At 36.7% G+C, this 21,414-nt stretch overlaps 4 protein-coding genes across 4 annotated transcripts; 1 reads left to right on the top strand and 3 right to left on the bottom strand.

Annotated features, from left to right (window-relative positions):
• Positions 1–1,274: 1,274 nt before the first annotated feature.
• LOC148232626 (uncharacterized) lies at positions 1,275–2,784 on the bottom strand. The gene is made up of 2 exons (XM_088193299.1): positions 2,411–2,784; positions 1,275–2,327 (listed from the first exon to the last, which is right to left on the bottom strand). The coding sequence occupies exons 1-2, from the start codon at positions 2,731–2,733 to the stop codon at positions 1,382–1,384; spliced, it is 1,269 nt and encodes a 422-aa protein (XP_088049425.1). The 5' UTR covers positions 2,734–2,784; the 3' UTR covers positions 1,275–1,381.
• A 178-nt stretch (positions 2,785–2,962) lies between these two features.
• Positions 2,963–5,172, bottom strand: Tcs1 (Threonyl-carbamoyl synthesis 1). The gene has a single exon (XM_088193300.1). The coding sequence runs from the start codon at positions 5,170–5,172 to the stop codon at positions 4,510–4,512; it is 663 nt and encodes a 220-aa protein (XP_088049426.1). The 3' UTR covers positions 2,963–4,509.
• Positions 2,990–5,551, top strand: LOC148232628 (mitochondrial inner membrane protease subunit 2). The gene has a single exon (XM_088193301.1). It carries the CDS (start codon positions 2,990–2,992, stop codon positions 3,443–3,445), a length of 456 nt encoding a protein of 151 aa, XP_088049427.1. The 3' UTR covers positions 3,446–5,551.
• Positions 5,180–5,509, bottom strand: Polr3K (RNA polymerase III subunit K). Its single transcript, XM_088193302.1, has one exon. The coding sequence runs from the start codon at positions 5,507–5,509 to the stop codon at positions 5,180–5,182; it is 330 nt and encodes a 109-aa protein (XP_088049428.1).
• Positions 5,552–21,414: the final 15,863 nt, after the last annotated feature.

Raw genomic sequence — 21,414 nt, forward strand, 5'->3', positions numbered from 1 at the left:
TAAATTACATCAAGTTCTATAATTGTGTAAAGATGGTTAACCCATGTTTTCGTGTTATTAAATTGCTATGATGAATTAGGGAAACCTGTCATATCATATTGGTCAAACATATTTTTTATGTATGTATGTTCAAGACCAATTATTAAAAGTATTTTTATCGGAGGGATTGTGAGGGTTTAAATCCACTTCCTCGAAATTCTAGCAATATGTGTTTTTATTATTTCTTACATATTTGAAATTTTAAGTATAATTGAAAAATATTTTCCCGCAATGCTAATCATGATTACTTAGTGTACATGATGGAAAATTTTTTCGAATTTAAAACTATTTGCAACATAGAATTTTTAAAATAATTTAAATTAGTTTTTTACAATCGTTTCATGGTTTTTAATTAGTTTTATTTATGTACTATATTGAATTTTGTTTTAATTTAACCCTTACTAAAAATAGCAAGTTACTGATTATTTTCTGATTGTGGCTTTGGACCGCGATGAACAAGGCCAAACACGCCAATTTCGACACCTCGGCCATCTTTCAGGTGAAATTATTAAAATACGATCAGTCCTAGTTAATAAAGAAAATTATTGTACATGAGACAAAATAATTTAGTCTCATTTTGTCGACATCGACACGAATATCATTTATTACGGTCTACGGAACATTCTACATTCGTTTCGAAAATAAAATTTCGATTCAATGGACGATGTCTGAAAACATGTATTTCTTACATTTAAACGTCAAGTGGGGATTTTGGTCATTCGCTACCGAACGGTTCACAAAGGGACTTTACAATAACAGTATACAAAATATTGATATTATAACGAATCCTAATTTTATTTTAGATTTCCCATTTAAAATGAGCATGTTTACGTTGCGGTTTATTGCCTGACTCTAATAAATCAGTTATTAGACAGTTTCTTTTGCCAATGTAACTGGGATTGAAATGATTTTTGCTTTAATAGCTTAGTTTTGGTAAAACACACTCGCCAAAACTGAGGGTTGCGCTCCTTCCTTCCGATCTATGAACAATAGTTATACAGATGTATCTTTGTATGAATTTGTCTGAAATATTTTGTGTTAGGTGCTTTGAAGCTTTCCTCATTTTTTTTAAAGTACATATTCAAATAATAGTTTTTGTTATATTTCCTCGGGATAATAAGTTTCCCATAAATTATACATGGTTAAATTTACCTACTGACCCTAAAATGAAAATGGTTTATATACGATAAACGTTGGATTTGCGTTACCGTTAGTATGTAACAAAAAGTAGTAAGTGATGTCGAATTTGTTTTATTGACCCACCCGCATCGGCGAGCGGCCCGCTTAATAAAAAAACTTATGAATATGATAGCGTCGTATTTACAAGATATAATATAATAAATTAGCAGTCGTCGTCGACGGCGAGCGCGTCGAACGCGAACGAGCCGACCGAACGGTCGCTGCCGGTCGAGTCCTCGGCGGGGTCCTCGCGGACGGGGCGGCGGGCGTCGAAGCGCGCGAACAGCTTGCGCACTTCCGGAGAGCCGCCCGCGCCCGCTCCCGCTCCGGGGCCGCAGAAGGCGTCTCGGGCGTCGGCGCGGGCCCTGGCGCGGAAGGCGCTCCGCAAGGCGGCCGCGCGCCGAACCAGCGATATCGCTCCGCCGGCCCGGGACGCGCCGAAGGAGCAGGTGGAGAGGGGGCGCGGTCCGGTCGCGTACCAGTGAACCTCGGACGCGCGCCACTCGGGCGGAGCCGCGCACTCCTCCGAGGGCACGGCGGCTTTCCACTCGGGCGGCTGAGGAGGGCGCCGCTTCCGCTCGGGCCCGAGCGCGGCCGAGGCCGGCTGGGGCGCCTCCGCGACGATGGTCCGGGGCGCGGCGGTCGCCGGTCGGGGGTGCGGCTGGAGCCGCAGCTGCTGCGGCGGGGGAGGCGGCGGCGGAGGAGGCGGAGGCGGCGGCGGCGGCGGTGGCGCGGGAGGCGGTTGCGGAGACGGCGGCGGCCGAGGCTCCGGCGCCGACTTGGCCGCGCGGTGCTCGGCCAGCAGGGCGTCGAACGGCTTCGCGCGCCCCTCGACCGTCCTGCGCAGCGAGAGCGCGTGAGACTTGCACGTCAGCGACCTGGTGCAAGGCTTGCCCCCCTCGAACGACACCACCCCGCAGTGCTTGTCCGGGTCGTACTCTCTGACGGCGTGCTTCGGCCGAGCGGCGGAGGAGGCGGCGGCGGTGGCGGCGGCGGTCGCAGCTTTGGACGGGGTGCGCGGCTTGGGCGGCTCCGGGGGCTCGACGGCGGCCGCTTCGGGCTCCCTCGCCGGCTCCGCTTCGGCTGCCGTCTCCGCGGGCGCCGGTACTCTGAAATCGAAAAGCGAACCGGTCTTAGTCGTCTTGTCTTAGTCGACTGTCACGTCGTTCAGTCGTCTCGTCGCGATCGTCACCTGTCGCGCCTCGGTTTGACGGGCCTCGCCGGCGCGCTCGGCGGTGGACACGGAGGCGGCGGCAAGTCCGCGTGCCTGTCCTGCAGATGGCGGCGCACCGCGCACACCTTCACCACCGCGCCGCACAGGTGGCACAGCGCGGCCAGCAGCGGGTCGACGGAGGGCGCGCGCCCGTACAGACACATGTGCGCGCGCCGCAGCCGCGTCACTCGGGCCCGGGGGGCGGAGCGCGAGGACGGGCGCCGCGGATCCTGCGCCGGCCGCCCGCGCCCGATCTCCGCCGCCCAGGAGTCCCACGGCCGCTCGCCGCACCGCCGAGTCATGGCTCAGCCGGCGCGCGCCGACCGAGCCGACGGCCGACCCAAAACACTGCTTTCGGTCTAGACGTCGCCTTCGACGGCCATGAACGATTTGTGTATAAATTATTTAATTTTGGTTTATTATAATTAATTAATGTCGAATAATTGTCAATGTAATTTTTCTTGTAAATTTTTCTTTTCAATATCGAGTTTTTCGATATCGTAAAAAGCAAGAGAAAGGCGCGATGGCAACACAAGAGGCGGGTAGCAAAAACGTGAAATGCTGCGAAGGACCGTCGAAGCGGCTCTGCTCGCGGCTCCCGCGGCGCTCGCGTTCGCCGACGCGGTGGGTTACGTGGCCCGCGTGGAGGGGATCTCCATGCAGCCGGCGCTGAACCCCGACGCCGACCGACCCGACTACGTGTTCCTGTCGCGCGCCCGCGACCCGCGAGACTACCGGCGGGGCGACGTCGTCTCGCTGATCGCGCCCAAGGATCCCGACAAGATCATCATAAAGCGGATCGTCGCGCTGCACGGCGACGTGGTGCGCACTACGGGCTACGAGCGGGCGGCGGTGCGCATTCCCGAGGGTCACTGCTGGGTGGAGGGGGACCACGCGGGACGCACGCACGACAGCAACGCTTTCGGCCCCGTTTCGCTTGGGCTGCTTACCGCCAAGGCGGTGTCGATCGTATGGCCTCCGGATAGGTGGCGAACGCTACAGTCTACAGTCTAGGATGCCTTGATATCGTATCGCAACAATGTATTTTATCAACTCTTAACCCATAAGTCATGCTAAAACTATTCTAATCCAAATATACGCTAAATTCCTAAACTATTTCTTTTATAATACATTCATATCATTATACATAAACTTTATTTTTAAAAAATTATTTTTGGAAAATATTCTTAGTGCTAGAATTAATTATTACATTCTAAGGAATATAACATATCAGCTTCTTATCCTCATTACGCGGACAAAAATAGCACCGAGGAGGTTTTGTTCCCTTCTTGAAATCACATTTTTTCCAATCTGGAAACTTAGTTATCTATAAAATATATGCATTAAGAGCTGATATGTCCATCAGCTTCATGAATAACCTTTTTGTTGGTCTTACGCAAGAATACTGCCTTGTCATTTTACAGAACCCTTGGTATGATTGTATCCAATTTATCGTCAATAAATTCTGTGCTCAAAAGAGCAATAGATCTTATTTTTGGAACATGACACATGTTATTTTTTTTCTAATAGCTTTTTAGCTAAATCCAAAGTATGGTCGTAGAAGGTCCATCACAATTCGTCCTCCTCGACTCACTTCTCTCTTGTTGTTTAGCATACCAGTGTATACCTGTAAATTGAAAGGAATATAATTTTGTTTGCATGCACCTACAAACTTGCATTCATTCTCTCTAATCTTGTCAATAATCGGTTGTCAAATCTGAGAACACTAAAAATTTCCGAATAAAAATATTGTCTAAACAATTGCTTAAATTGAATTTTGCCGAAGAAAGTAATATACCTACAAATGCATTTAATTGGAGAAATACACTTTTTACTGATATGTTCGTTTCAATTTGTACCAGATGCAAAGTTGATAATGTTGTATTATGATGTTCCAAGTCTTCCGTGTCAGTGTCGTTGTTCTCAATATCAATATCACTATCATCATTACACAAGGTGAATTATATAAAATAATATTTATTAAGTAATACTCAAAGATGAGAAAATAGTGGAGTGGGGGAAAAGTTTGAGAAAAATTTATAGTGAAATTTATTGTAAAAAATATTTGTACAGAAATGTTATCGGTCACGCTTAATTTTGTAACTGTCCAAAATGTGGGATATTCGGCGGTGCGCTACGCCGTCTCTGATGATGCGGTAGTGTCCTTCTCGGGACAGATCCACGACCGTGGAGCCGACTCTCGTCTCGTCTCCGAGAAGTCCACCGTCGAACACGGCCGCCAGCTGGGAATGCAAGGGACGGAACTCGCCGACGTGGAGACAGGACGGCGCCGAGCTGGGGTTGGCGCTGGTGAGCGCGACGGGTCCGCCGAACGCCGAGGCGACGTTACGAACGAACCGACAGTCGGGTATTCTGATGCCGATGCGATCGGTTCCCGGGTTCAAGCTCGGATTGTCCAGCAGAGGCGTCCGCTTCAGCACCACGGTGATGGGGCCCGGCAAGAGCTTCTCGAGCAGCTCTCGCGTCAAGTGTTCCGAGTGACCCCACTTTCTAAACTGGCACAGGTCGCCCACGCACACGGCGACCGGTTTCGACTCGTCGCGACCTTTGATTCGATACAGGGTTTGCACGGCGCGAGCGGATTCGGCGCTGCAAGCTAAGCCGTAGACGGTGTCGGTCGGAACGGCCACGACCTCCTCTCTCGACAGGAAGCGAGCCGCTGCGTTTTCGGCGTCCGAGTCCAGGGTCCTGAATATGGCCGCCATCTTTTGTATTTTCATGTCGTCTTCACTCTCGCCAATTGTGCGCGCAGGAATGATTGCTGCACCGGTAGAACGTCGTCATCGGTTCGTCGGCCGATCGAGTCTGAATTTGCATGAAAAAGGCTCGGTTGTGCGCGCACTTGGGGCAGACGACGTCAGTGGAGTCGGCGTTTTCCCAGGCGGCGGCTTCTCCCATCACATAGTCCAACTCCTTCAGCTTCGGATACGTCTTCTGCCTCAGCTTTCTGCTTATCCGGTAAACGTAAGGACACGTGTTGCAAGCGTACTGCAATTTACAGTCTCGACTCTCTTCGACTGCGAGCACGTTAGCGCACGTCGGACAAAACAGCAGCATCGAAATCTAACCTCTCATCCGTCACTTTGCCCTGTTGGTGTCGATGTTGCCGCAAACCAAAAATCTCACCTACGCATACGATTCCATCAAATCTTTGAAATTAATAATTATAGCTAAATATTAGACAAATAATAATAATACTATTTCTTTAATCATCTAATTCCACTTGGACCACCAACACGAATGAAACATAACGAAATAAGATTTAATTATAATGTAATTTATTTTAAAAGTTTTATTTATTTATTTTTGTATCAAGATATTGTTAATGCCTAATGCATATTATTTATTAACCCTTTGCACTCGTATTTTTTTTTTGTTAGGGTAGCGCCAGCTCGTATTTAATTTCAAGATTTTTTTTAAGTTCAATTTTTACAAGTAAAAATGAAATAAAACATGTTTTCATTAATATTTTTACAAATTAAAATTAACACAGCGAAAGATTGATAGTTTAGTAAGTATTTTAATTAAAAAACATTAAATTAAATATTAAAAATATATTATAATTTAAATACTTTTGAAATAAATCGGAAAATAACTTTTTTTATTGTACTTTTTTAAATATTTTGTAAAACTTAGAAAAGAATAATTTATTGAAATGTGTTTACGAATAATTGTACTTACTATTCACAAAAAATAAATGACATAGTATTAGGTATACATAGTATAGGAAGGTAAATGTAATGATGTTTTTAGATGATTTTTCGTCCATCGCAATCAAATGCGCGGTAAAACAAATAAATAAATTATTTAAAAAAACAGCTGAGTGATGTAGCAGCAGGGGTTTATAACCATTAAGAAATTTGTAAATAATTTAAATATTGGACTGCTTGTATTTTTTTGCACCTATCGTTTATTATCTTGCGCAATGCGCTTATTATCTTGCGCATCGCGCTCGTTCTATAGCGTTTAGCGCTCATAACATCGATCAAGAATTTGCGTTTATACAAAAAATAATGGTTACAATATAATTTAATCAAGATTAAAATTACAAAGAGCACAAGTTTTTTACTTGTTGTTTTTTTTCTTAGTAAAACCTTAGTTTTTAGTTTTTTTAATTGTTTTTTCTTGGTAAATAGTTAATATATTCCCATTAACATGTTTTAGACTTTATAGAAAATCAGATTACAATAAACGTATTATAAAAAATAAAAAAATATACTGTTAGTTAAATAAAACATATAATAACATATAATACATTTTTTAAAACATAGATAATACGAAAAATTGTTATGCACCTTACAATAAATAAAACACAAACAATATGCACATCAGTGCATATGTTTTAAGCAAAAGGATACATTTTGACGATTTAACCAATGATTTTTAAAAGAAAATTTAACTCTTTTGACGCTAAGTTGCCGATAATGAGATTCCGAATAAAGTAAAGCGAAGGTCCATATATAAAGGAGAATGTAGATTAGTAATTATGTCCCCGTCAAAACCCCCCTGGACATTGACCCCTCGTGCAAATAACCCCCTGACAATTAACCCACCATACAAATAACCCCCCTGACAATTAACCCCCGCCACGTATAAAGATAAGTATTTTATTTATTTTGTTAGTATTTATAATAAATGGTCATTATTTTAATAATATAATGTTTAATACGAATAATCAGTATCAATACTAATTATTTGCACAGGGGATTATTTGTACGGGGGGGCTAATGTCCAGGGCAGTTTTGATGGGGGATATATGTCTAGGGGGGGTATTTGTCCTGCGTTTACGTGCACTTAGGATAGGAATATTTAAAATACGAAAAAGAAGGCCAAATTAAATTAGATATTTTTTTAATATATTCACTGTCTATGGCAGAGGTCAGATTACGGCCCAATCCAGCCCTCTGCTTATTTTAATCCGGCCTGCAAGTAATTGTTAGATTTGACATTTAAAAAAATCAAAGTATGTGCTATAATAGAGCGGCCAACCGTCGAGTTAAGGAGCTAGCTAGGTATCACCTTATAAGGTGCTCCTATTGCTTTGGATTTCACTGTGACGTTATGCAGTTTAAATTTGACAGCATCTTCAGTGCCCACGTAACGCCTTTTGCAATAGATTTGTTCGTCTACCAGTTTTTCGGCGAGAACAGTTGCTAAAAGATAAGCACATTGTGTGTAACATCAATAGACAACTAAATAGCAGATTTTTTAACTCAATTCGGTGAATTTAAATTATTTTCGACTCTTAACACCATTGCTAAATTCAGGCTTTCGCATGGCTCTTTAGGTCAAAATATTACATGTAGCCTTTGCCAAATAGTTAATATTTTGTATAAGTAAAGGGTTATGTATAAATAGTAGCAGTATTTATCCATTTTTAAAGGCTTCTGCAAACAGTAAGTTACTAAGTAAGTTACTGGTTTGCACTAAATTATTTATTCAAGCAGTCAATGCTATGTTTAAGTGACTGAAAAATTAGTTTTGATGAATAGTTTGCATGGAACAACTACAAATGAAAATATTATTAATAAAGTTGAAAAACGTTAACAAAGTACATTTTAAAGCGAATTTCGAATAAAATGTGTAACATATGATATTAAATAGATTTGAGAATTAGCCTTTGCTGAAGATATCATGAGATTTCTTAACAGATTGAACTTTGAGCTAAAAAGAAAAACAGTGCTTATATTTAAAATTTACACCACATTTGAATTTTTGAGAGAAATGATAAAGCTCATTTTAATTTTGCTTCCTGGCCCGCTGAGCTTAAAATATTTACAATCTAGTCCTTCACAAAAAAGGTTTGCCGACCCCTGGTCTATGGTATTAGACGAGTAAAATAACCTTGTCTATATTCTTCAGTCATATGTTTTACAGAGAGACTTTCAAAGTGCGTCATGGCAATTTTACAACTTTATATTTAGATTGTCTTGTATAACCGGAATGTCGCAGTCCTTAAGGCGTTGAACTGATATTCAAGAGGCTATCGGTTCAGGTCCCCGCAGCAAACTAAACATTTTAATAATAGGAATGCGCTATTATTAAAATTGTGCCCTAGCTGCTAAGCGACATCTATTGATTGTAAGCTGTAATTATAGTTAACAATATATAATAGATATCACTAATTTACAAACTGTGTTTTAAATCTTATCCAATTAAATGTGTAAGTGTTGATTATGTTGTGCATAAACGGCTTTTAACAATAGTTTTTCAATGACGCATATTTGAGTCATCCACCAGTAGAGTGTTAAATATGGATAAATTTATATAAGTACAATACAATCCTAAAACTCACTGAAAAAATATGTCTTACAAGACTTTTAACCCTTTCACCGCGAATGACTTCTATGGGTGTCATCAAGAAAATCACCAGTACGCATTAGACATTTAAAGGTGCCGTAAACATTTGAGCTTAATAAAATGGCTTTTTAGTATAATTTAAGGCTGTAAATCACTAGAATTATTTGAACCATAATATTTTTAAAAATATAGCATGAATAGGTGCCCCCACATATTAACAAATTTTGAAATGGCGCTTAAAAATATCAGCTGTGGTGATAATCTAAATGCAATCGGAGCCAGGTCCCACCCAATTTTTTTGTATATAAAAAATATTAGGTGGGGCCGGTAAAGTTTTATTATATTTCGTGAAAATGATCAAATTTTCTATTTAGGCAAATATTCTACAAGTTTTTTGTATGTATTTGCCAATTTGAGGCAGAAATGATAAATATTACATTGTTTTTTTTTGGGGATCTGTTTTGGATTGGCAGGCGTTCTTACACCTAGAGCGAACCAGCGTAGTTTGGCCTAGTGGATTTATTTTTGAATTTTTAAGTTTTGAATTTATTAAAACAGTTTTTAATAGTATAAATAAATTGATCATAAAAAAATATTACATTAAAAGATTATCCTAAACTTGAAACTTTAAATACTTGGACAAGATTTAAAATTGGTAGAAATCGTCTTAGCATAAACGCATACTATTACTGTCACAGTAATAATATCACGGTTAATATCAAATTCATCGTCACGTCCTTAAAAATCCATTATTATATCGTCATTTGTAATTATATGGATAATTTTGAAAATAAAATCAATATATGTATTTATAAATAATTAAAACACAGATTACTAATTCTGTTTTATATAATTTAGTAATTTACTAGCTCGAAAATAAATTAAATGTGTCGAGACCAATATTATCATTTGAGTTGAGTACCCAGGTCGATAGTTGTCAATCGCTCGTTTTATTAGTGCGAGCGAGTAAGCGAGCTCTGCTTGCATAACGGCATCTCGCTCTTTTTTCCGTCTTACAAATTTTATTTTTATTTCATAAAAGACACACAATATAAAGTAATAATTATGCACAATTAGAGCATATGATCCCGTTTCATCCCATATCATAAAAATATAGATGCCATTTGAAGGAAAAAATCAGTTTTTGAGCAATAATTGACAACCTAAATCTGTCAGTCTAGCGCGATGCCGTCCTAACACCGCGCGCTTTGACCATGTTCCGATGAAAAATTTTACAATAAACTTACACTTGTAAATTTAAAATTATTGAGTTATTTGCATAAGTTAAAAATTCAATATTACTGAAATGTGTTTAACAGAAGTCTTTTTAATATTAATAAATTTAAATTTTCAAAATTTGCTTGAACACAAAGCCAATAAATGCATTCAAAGTTTTGTCGACATATTGTCGACGTTCGAGTGCAACGCTTGAAATACGATGTCGACACATAGTCGACTTACGAGCGCAAAGGGTTAAATTTATTTGTTTGTGTACGAATATACCTACTATTTTATACTTTAGCGACGGGAGGTGATTAAGCCGCTGCAGTAGTATTTCATTCATGATTTATAAATACATGTTTAGGGTCTGTGATGATGGTGACGGGTGGCAATGAGACACAGATTGAGCCGCTGCAGTAGTATATTTATTTGAGATTGACGGAGTTTACATTACAAAATGGGGCGGACGCACAACGGCACGCGTCCGAACCCTTACAAGCTTGCCGGAAGAGAGAGAGCCGTCACAACACCGCTATTTCTGCGCCGACCAGTTTTGGCCATAACAAATCTATATTGGCCCCCATACGGCTCCGGCCCTAGCAATTTACAATTGCGAACTATAACCAGGGGGAGGTATGGGGGCCTTGGCGCTGCTGTTGATTAAATGCTGGCGGCGCAAAAGTAGCAAAGTCGTGACGTATGGTGTGGCGGCGCGGCCTCCAGTGACGCGCGGCGTGCTTCGCTCCAAGCCGAGTGGAACACGTGTAGACCCGGGCGGCGCGTAGGGCTCCAGGGGGCGCGAGAAGAACGGGCATGTCCGGGAGCACCTTTCGGGGCCCTGTGGTGCGTCGGTGCAGCTACACAGGGCGCGCGCGTGACGGGCCCCGAACATGCGGTTCGAGCTCGGAGTCGCGGGGGCGTAGCCCCACGGGTGCGTGACGGGTCACGAGTGGTCCACTCGAGCCTGGTCTACGGCAGCACTTCGGTGGCTTCTCGCTGGAGGCGCGTGGTGGCGCCGGATGCTTCCTGGGTCACGTGGTCGGCGGCGGCGGCGGCTGACGATGGCGGCTCATGGTCGGAGGCGCAGGCCCATCGTCTTGGTGGTCCGCCAGCTCGAGTCCGGATCCAGGGAAGCTCCGGCGGGGTGGCAGCAAGTGGGTTTGCAGCGGCTCGGCTTTTTGTACTGCAGCGGCGTCTGTGTCTGCCATTTTTCGTCTGACTCCATATGTGTGCTCAGGATCACGTCGGCGTCAACAGTTTAGGGTCTGTGATGATGGTGACGGGTGGCAATGAGACACAGATTGAGCCGCTGCAGTAGTATATTTATTTGAGATTGACGGAGTTTACATTACAAAATGGGGCGGACGCACAACGGCACGCGTCCGAACCCTTACAAGCTTGCCGGAAGAGAGAGAGCCGTCACAACACCGCTATTTCTGCGCCGACCAGTTTTGGCCATAACAAATCTATATTGGCCCCCATACATGTTTATACAAGTGAACGAGTGCGCCGGCCCGCAACGGCGTGCGAGCCCGCCAGCGTCGCTACGATAAGAGTGAGATCAATAATTCAATTGACACTAAAGACGGAGTTAGATTTACATTTTATTGCTAATAGATTTTTCTGCAGTTTCTTTGTGCGTCTCGAATTTCGACAAGCGTATCTATTTCTGGTACACAAAGGTGTAATCTAGTGTTCATATTAAAAATAGTTTTTGCTTCAAAACAAGCTATATATTAGATTGATTCTTAATTCATTCGTTTTAATGACGAACAATTAAATTTTTGTTATAGTATAAAATTCTTAAACATTTTTTTAATGGCGGCAAATTTAAAAACCTGAAGTATCATAATTTCGTGGGATAAAATCCTACAAAAAAGTGTGCCCCACTAAAAATGTTCAAAAGCTAAATCTGCATCGAAATTGTAGCGGCCACACAGATGGGTCCACATTTGAAAGGGCCATTGTCCCATTGTTATTAACTGTGACCAAATACGATCATTCATTAACAATGTGACAAATAACATTATGGCACAAAAACGATTTTTGGACCGCACAACACGAGTCGTTAAGAGAGTCCCTTTGTGACAAAAAGGTCACGGATATCATAAATATCCACATCCGTGACTGTTTCCGAAAAATGCGAAAAGCCGTCGACGAACAAAATGTTACTTTCTAAAAGGCGTAGCCGATTTCATCAGTTCTACGAAGCAATTGCGGTTATTGGCTGGAACATCGTATGTACATATACGATTGGCCAGTAAGTATGTAACCCCTTGAGGATATAAGCCCGGACTCCGATGAGGAGAGCAGAGACAGTCCGAGACAGTCAGAGGGACAGCGCCAGGACCAGCCCGAGATCTTGTGGAGCGCCTTTAAACCAAATAAAGACGCAGTAATCACTTAAAATTGTCAAAAAATATTGTTAAATAATATAATCTGATATTATTTGCCGCACTGATGCGCTGACCTAAGCTATTCGCTGATAAGCAATAAAAACGTGCATATATTATTTCTATTCGATCCGAATTAAAGAGAGTGGAAGCCGCGAAGTCAGGCTGTTGAAAGATTAACAGTATGGAGAGGAGAACTCCAACGGCCATCCTACATAGATTAAGTTCGTTATTAAACGACTAAACTTCATTTATACCGGTCATTGATTGACTAGGTACACTGTTCCATATTTCTTAACTTTATATACGTCGAGCATCATCAACCGTTCGCTGATTAGGTAAGGTTACTCTTGTCTTGTAAGCAGCCTTTCGTCAGCACCGGTAAGTGTCCAGTTTTCTGAACCGTATGTCAGAACTAGTCTAATCAGCGTTTTGTAGAGCAGTATTTTTGTACGACGAGATAGTGTCCGCTGAAATAGCATTTATTTGATGACACTACTCGTCTCTTGATCTCCTTGCTGACATCTATTGTAGCTGTTACCAGGGTTCTGAGGTATATAAAGTCACTGTCACACTCAAAAGTGTACTCGTTCATTTCGAGATTGTTAACAAACATACACAGGCTGCTTAAAAATTCTATACTGTTACAAAAATTAAAATTTAAATATGTATAACTAAGCTCACACTGACCTTAACTATATTGAAAATCTTATCAGCGTATGTATGGTGGGTCGATCGACTCATAACACTAAACGTGTTTTGAAAAAAAAATACTTTTATTTTTTAATTTTTAATTTCTTTTAAAGGTATCGTAAGTATAGTCGAAAGCTCTATTTTGTATCAAAAATTCAGGTCGATTTTTTAAATAGAAACCTCATACGAGCGTTAATTATATGCAGAGTCGCATAAAAGCTCGTTCGAGGTCTCGGTCAATATATCGTAAGACTCGGTTTTTATTAAAAAAAAATAATAAAAAATTGCTTTTATATGCAAATTAAAATTCCAAACACTTTTTGCATACGACATTTTTCAGTAGAATTACATTTAGCAAAGTTATGATACGTTGAATTTTTACATTAGCCGCCATTTTAAAAAAAATAATTTTATATGTTTTTTTTAAACATAACGTATAAGGGCTGCACGTTAGTTCTAAGCAATACTCAAAATTTTAATTTTTAACTTTGAAACCAAGCAGTTAAATGCGTTAACTCTTCCGAAAGTCTCAAAATGGCTAGTATGGGGGTACGATCGAACTGATACATCGCTTGTTTTCAAGCAAAAATATATATTTTATATATAATTCTGATAAACTTTAGGCTTCTAAACATTTCATGTATAGAGACCTTTTTGACGAAATTCAACACTACTGAGTTATAAGTGATTGAATTTTAATACTTGTCGCCATTTTGCAAAAAATTGACAAAATAAATTTTGCTAACAAACAAACACAGGATGCTTAAGAATTCTATACTGTTACAATAATTGAAATTTAAATATGTATAATTAAGCTCACACTGACCTTAACTATATTGAAAATCTTATGAGCGTATGTATGGTGGGTCGATCGACTCATAACACTTAACGTGTTTTAAAAAAAAAATACTTTTATTTTTTAATTTTTAATTTTTTTTTACGTATCGTAAGTATAGTCAAAAGCTCTATTTAGTATCAAAAATTCAAGACGATTTCTTAATTAGAAACCTCATACGAGCGTTAACTATATGCAGAGTCGCATAAAAGATCGTTCGAGGTCTCGGTCAATATATCGTAAGACTTGGTTTTTATTCAAAAAAAAATAATTAAAAATTGCTTTTATACGCAAATTAAAATTCCCAACACTTTTCGCATACGACATTTGTCAGTAGGATTTTATTTAGCAAAGTTATGACACGTTAAATTTTTACATTAGCCGCCATTTTAAAAATTTTTTATATATTTTTTTTAAACATAACGTATAGGGGCTGCACGTTAGTTCTATGCAATACTCAAAATTTAAATTTTAATCTTAGAAACCAAGCAGTTAAATGCGTTAACTCTTCCGAAAGTCTCAAAATGGCTAGTATCGGGGTACGATCGAACTGATACATCGCTTGTTTTCAACCAAAAATATATATTTTTTATATTTTATTTAGATGAACTTTAGGCTTCTAAACATTTCATGTATAGAGACCTTTTTGACAAAATTCAACACTACTGAGTTATAAGTGATTGAATTTTAATACTTGTCGCCATTTTGCAAAAAATTAACAAAATGGATTTTGCTAACAAACATACACAGGATGCTTAAGAATTCTATACTGTCACAAAAATTAAAATTTAAATATGTATAACTAAGCTCACACTGACCTTAACCATATTGAAAATCTTATAAGCGTATGTATGGTAGGTCGATCGACTCATAACACTTAACGTGTTTTAAAAAAAAAATACTTTTATTTTTTAATTTTTAATTTTTTTTAAGGTATCGTAAGTATAGTCGAAAGCTCTATTTTGTATCTACAATTGAAGTCGATTTCTTTAATAAAAACTTCATACGAGCGTTAACTATATGCAGAGTCGCATAAAAGCTCGTTCGAGGTCTATATCAATATATGGTAAGACTCGGTTTTTATTAAAAAAAATAATTAAAAATTGCTTTTATATGCAAAATAAAATTTTAAACACTTTTTGCATACTACATTTTTCAGTAGGATTTCATTTAGCAAAGTTATAACACTTTGAATTTTTACATTAGCCGCCATTTTAAAAAAAAAAATTATATATTTTTTTTAAACATAACGTATAGGGGCTGCACGTTATTTCTATGTGATACCCAAAATTTAAATTTTAATCTTCAAAAATAAGCAGTTAAGAGCGTTAACTCTTCCGAAAGTCTCAAAATGGCTAGTATGGGGGTACGATCGAACTGATACATCGCTCGTTTTCAAGCAAAAATATATATTTTTTATATTTGATTCTGATGAACTTAAGGCTTCTAAACATATAATGTATAAAGACCTTTTTGACAAATATCAACAACACTGAGTTATAAGTGATTAAATTTCGATACTTGTCGCCATTTTGCAAAAAATTGACAAAATGGATTTTGCTAACAAGCATACACAGGATGCTTAAGAATTCTATACTGTCACAAAAATTGAAATTTAAATATGTATAAAAAAGCTCACACTGACCTTAACTATATTGAAAATCTTATGAGCGTATGTATGGTGGGTCGATCGACTCATAACACTAAACGTGTTTTGAAAAAAAATACTTTTATTTATTAATTTTTAATTTTTTTTTAAGGTATCGTAAGTATAGTCGAAAGCTCTATTTGTACCAAAAATTAAAGTCGATTTCTTAAATAGAAACCTCATACGAGCGTTAACTATATGCAGAGTCGCATAAAAGCTCGTTCGAGGTCTCGGTCAATATATGGTAAGACTCGGTTTTTATTAAAAAAAAATAATTATAAATTACTTTAATATGCAAATTAAAATTTCAAACACTTTTTGCATACGACATTTTTCAGTAGGATTTCATTTAGCAAAGTTATGACACTTTCAATTTTTACATTAGCCGCCATTTTGAAAAAAAAAATTATATATTTTTTTTAAACATAACGTATAGGGGCTGCACGTTAGTTCTATGCGATACTAAAAATTTAAATTTAAATCTTTGAAACCAAGCAGTTAAGAGCGTTAACTCTTCCGAAAGTCTCAAAATGGCTAGTATGGGGGTACGATCGAACTGACACATCGCTTGTTTTCAAGCCAAAATATATATTTTTTATATTTTATTCTGATGAATTTTATACTTCTGAACATTTCATGTATAGAGACCTTTTAGATAAAATTTACAACTACTGAGTTATAAGTGATTGAATTTCAATACTTGTCGCCATTTTGCAAAAAATTGACAAAATGGATTTTGCTAACAAACATACACAGGATGCTTAAGAATTCTATACTGTCACAAAAATTAAAATTCAAATATGTATAAATAAGCTCACACTGACCTTAACTATATTGAAAATCTTATGAGCGTATGTATGGTGGGTCGATCGACTCATCACACTAAACGTGTTTTGAAAAAAAAATACTTTTATTTTTTAATTTTTAATTTTTTTTTATAGTATCGTAAGTATAGTCGGAAGCTCTATTTTGTATTAAAAATTCAAGTCGATTTCTTTAATAGAAGCTTCATACGAGCGTTAACTATATGCAGAGTCGCATAAAAGCTCGTTCGAGGTCTCGGTCAATATATGGTAAGACTCGGTTTTTATTAAAAAAAAAATAATTAAAAATTGCTTTTATATGCAAATTAAAATTCCAAACACTTTTTGCATTAGACATTTTTCAGTAGGATTTCATTTAGCAAAGTTATGACACTTTGAATTTTTACATTAGCCGTTATTTTAAAAAAAAATTTTATATATTTTTTTAAACATAACGTATAGAGGCTGCACGTTAGTTCTATGCGATACTCAAAATTTAAATTTTTATCTTCGAAACCAAACAGTTAAGAGCGTTAACTCTTCCGAAAGTCTCAAAATGGCTAGTATGGGGGTACGATCGAACTGATACATCGCTTGTTTTCAAGCAAAAATATATATTTTTTATATTTTATTCTGATGAACTTTAGGCTTCTAAACATTTTATGTATAGAGACCTTTTTGACAAAATTCAACACTACTGAGTTATAAGTGATTGAACTTCAATACTTGTCGCCATTTTGCAAAAAATTGACAAAATGGATTTTGCTAACAAACATACACAGGATGCTTAAGAATTCTATACTGTCACAAAAATTGAAATTTAAATATGTATAAATAAGCTCACACTGACCTTAACTATATTGAAAATCTTATGAGCGTATGTATGGTGGGTCGATCGACTCATCACACTAAACGTGTTTTGAAAAAAAAATACTTTTATTTTTTAATTTTTAATTTTTTTTAATAGTATCGTAAGTATAGTCGAAAGCTCTATTTTGTATTAAAAATTCAAGTCTATTTCTTAAATAGAAACTTCGTACGAGCATTAACTATATGCAGAGTCGCATAAAAGCTCGTTCGAGGTCTCGGTCAATATATGGTAAGACTCGGTTTTTATTAAAAAAAAAATAATTAAAAATTGCTTTTATATGCAAATTAAAATTCCAAACACTTTTTGCATTAGACATTTTTCAGTAGGATTTCATTTAGCAAAGTTATGACACTTTGAATTTTTACATTAGCCGCCATTTTTAAAAAAAATTTTATATATTTTTTTTAAACATAACGTATAGGGGCTGCACGTTAGTTCTATGCGATACTCAAAATTTAAATTTTTATCTTCGAAACCAAACAGTTAAGAGCGTTAACTCTTCCGAAAGTCTCAAAATGGCTAGTATGGGGGTACGATCGAACTGATACATCGCTTGTTTTCAAGCAAAAATATATATTTTTTATATTTTATTCTGATGAACTTTAGGCTTCTAAACATTTTATGTATAGAGACCTTTTTGACAAAATTCAACACTACTGAGTTATAAGTGATTGAACTTCAATACTTGTCGCCATTTTGCAAAAAATTGACAAAATGGATTTTGCTAACAAACATACACAGGATGCTTAAGAATTCTATACTGTCACAAAAATTGAAATTTAAATATGTATAAATAAGCTCACACTGACCTTAACTATATTGAAAATCTTATGAGCGTATGTATGGTGGGTCGATCGACTCATCACACTAAACGTGTTTTGAAAAAAAAATACTTTTATTTTTTAATTTTTAATTTTTTTTATAGTATCGTAAGTATAGTCGAAAGCTCTATTTTGTATTAAAAATTCAAGTCTATTTCTTAAATAGAAACCTCGTACGAGCATTAACTATATGCAGAGTCGCATAAAAGCTCGTTCGAGGTCTCGGTCAATATATGGTAAGACTCGGTTTTTATTAAAAAAAAAATAATAAAAAATTGCTTTTATATGCAAATTAAAATTCCAAACACTTTCTGCATTAGACATTTTTCAGTAGGATTTCATTTAGCAAAGTTATGACACTTTGAATTTTTACATTAGCCGCCATTTTGAAAAAAAATTTTATATATTTTTTTTAAACATAACGTATAGGGGCTGCACGTTAGTTCTATGCGATACTCAAAATTTAAATTTTTATCTTAGAAACCAAACAGTTAAGAGCGTTAACTCTTCCGAAAGTCTCAAAATGGCTAGTATGGGGGTACGATCGAACTGATACATCGCTTGCTTTCAAGCATAAATATATATTTTTTATATTTTATTCTGATGAACTTTAGGCTTCTAAACATTTTATGTATAGAGACCTTTTTGACAAAATTCAACACTACTGAGTTATAAGTGATTGAACTTCAATACTTGTCGCCATTTTGCAAAAAATTGACAAAATGGATTTTGCTAACAAACATACACAGGATGCTTAAGAATTCTATACTGTCACAAAAATTAAAATTCAAATATGTATAAATAAGCTCACACTGACCTTAACTATATTGAAAATCTTATGAGCGTATGTATGGTGGGTCGATCGACTCATCACACTAAACGTGTTTTGAAAAAAAAATACTTTTATTTTTTAATTTTTAATTTTTTTTTATAGTATCGTAAGTATAGTCGGAAGCTCTATTTTGTATTAAAAATTCAAGTCGATTTCTTTAATAGAAGCTTCATACGAGCGTTAACTATATGCAGAGTCGCATAAAAGCTCGTTCGAGGTCTCGGTCAATATATGGTAAGACTCGGTTTTTATTAAAAAAAAAATAATTAAAAATTGCTTTTATATGCAAATTAAAATTCCAAACACTTTTTGCATTAGACATTTTTCAGTAGGATTTCATTTAGCAAAGTTATGACACTTTGAATTTTTACATTAGCCGTTATTTTAAAAAAAAATTTTATATATTTTTTTAAACATAACGTATAGAGGCTGCACGTTAGTTCTATGCGATACTCAAAATTTAAATTTTTATCTTCGAAACCAAACAGTTAAGAGCGTTAACTCTTCCGAAAGTCTCAAAATGGCTAGTATGGGGGTACGATCGAACTGATACATCGCTTGTTTTCAAGCAAAAATATATATTTTTTATATTTTATTCTGATGAACTTTAGGCTTCTAAACATTTTATGTATAGAGACCTTTTTGACAAAATTCAACACTACTGAGTTATAAGTGATTGAACTTCAATACTTGTCGCCATTTTGCAAAAAATTGACAAAATGGATTTTGCTAACAAACATACACAGGATGCTTAAGAATTCTATACTGTCACAAAAATTGAAATTTAAATATGTATAAATAAGCTCACACTGACCTTAACTATATTGAAAATCTTATGAGCGTATGTATGGTGGGTCGATCGACTCATCACACTAAACGTGTTTTGAAAAAAAAATACTTTTATTTTTTAATTTTTAATTTTTTTTTATAGTATCGTAAGTATAGTCGAAAGCTCTATTTTGTATTAAAAATTCAAGTCTATTTCTTAAATAGAAACCTCGTACGAGCATTAACTATATGCAGAGTCGCATAAAAGCTCGTTCGAGGTCTCGGTCAATATATGGTAAGACTCGGTTTTTATTAAAAAAAAAATAATTAAAAATTGCTTTTATATGCAAATTAAAATTCCAAACACTTTTTGCATTAGACATTTTTCAGTAGGATTTTATTTAGCAAAGTTATGACACTTTGAATTTTTACATTAGCCGCCATTTTGAAAAAAATTTTTATATATTTTTTTAAACATAACGTATAGGGGCTGCACGTTAGTTCTATGCGATACTCAAAATTTAAATTTTTATCTTCGAAACCAAACAGTTAAGAGCGTTAACTCTTCCGAAAGTCTCAAAATGGCTAGTATGGGGGTACGATCGAACTGATACATCGCTTGCTTTCAAGCAAAAATATATATTTTTTATATTTTATTCTGATGAACTTTAGGCTTCTAAACATTTTATGTATAGAGACCTTTTTGACAAAATTCAACACTACTGAGTTATAAGTGATTGAACTTCAATACTTGTCGCCATTTTGCAAAAAATTGACAAAATGGATTTTGCTAACAAACATACACAGGATGCTTAAGAATTCTATACTGTCACAAAAATTGAAATTTAAATATGTATAAATAAGCTCACACTGACCTTAACTATATTGAAAATCTTATGAGCGTATGTATGGTGGGTCGATCGACTCATCACACTAAACGTGTTTTGAAAAAAAAATACTTTTATTTTTTAATTTTTAATTTTTTTTTATAGTATCGTAAGTATAGTCGAAAGCTCTATTTTGTATTAAAAATTCAAGTCTATTTCTTAAATAGAAACCTCGTACGAGCATTAACTATATGCAGAGTCGCATAAAAGCTCGTTCGAGGTCTCGGTCAATATATGGTAAGACTCGGTTTTTATTAAAAAAAAAATAATTAAAAATTGCTTTTATATGCAAATTAAAATTCCAAACACTTTTTGCATTAGACATTTTTCAGTAGGATTTTATTTAGCAAAGTTATGACACTTTAAATTTTTACATTAGCCGCCATTTTGAAAAAAAATTTTATATATTTTTTTAAACATAACGTATAGGGGCTGCACGTTAGTTCTATGCGATACTCATAATTTAAATTTTTATCTTAGAAACCAAACAGTTAAGAGCGTTAACTCTTCCGAAAGTCTCAAAATGGCTAGTATGGGGGTACGATCGAACTGATACATCGCTTGTTTTCAAGCAAAAATATATATTTTTTATATTTTATTCTGATGAACTTTAGGCTTCTAAACATTTTATGTATAGAGACCTTTTTGACAAAATTCAACACTACTGAGTTATAAGTGATTGAACTTCAATACTTGTCGCCATTTTGCAAAAAATTGACAAAATGGATTTTGCTAACAAACATACACAGGATGCTTAAGAATTCTATACTGTCACAAAAATTGAAATTTAAATATGTATAAATAAGCTCACACTGACCTTAACTATATTGAAAATCTTATGAGCGTATGTATGGTGGGTCGATCGACTCATCACACTAAACGTGTTTTGA

Source organism: Plectrocnemia conspersa, unplaced genomic scaffold, assembly GCF_051122295.1.
Source record: "Plectrocnemia conspersa isolate PC_06_02 unplaced genomic scaffold, ASM5112229v1 ptg000009l, whole genome shotgun sequence".
NCBI lineage: Eukaryota > Metazoa > Arthropoda > Insecta > Trichoptera > Polycentropodidae > Plectrocnemia > Plectrocnemia conspersa.

Excerpts from the sequence above, each read along its gene's own strand:
- Polr3K (XM_088193302.1), bottom strand. The coding sequence starts at position 5,509 with ATGCTGCTGTTTTGTCCGACGTGCGCTAACGTGCTCGCAGTCGAAGAG.
- LOC148232626 (XM_088193299.1), bottom strand. The coding sequence starts at position 2,733 with ATGACTCGGCGGTGCGGCGAGCGGCCGTGGGACTCCTGGGCGGCGGAG. Across the intron at positions 2,328-2,410 it reads GTCAAACCGAGGCGCGACAG|AGTACCGGCGCCCGCGGAGA; the intron begins GTGACGATCGCG and ends TTTCGATTTCAG.
- LOC148232628 (XM_088193301.1), top strand. The coding sequence starts at position 2,990 with ATGCTGCGAAGGACCGTCGAAGCGGCTCTGCTCGCGGCTCCCGCGGCG.
- Tcs1 (XM_088193300.1), bottom strand. The coding sequence starts at position 5,172 with ATGAAAATACAAAAGATGGCGGCCATATTCAGGACCCTGGACTCGGAC.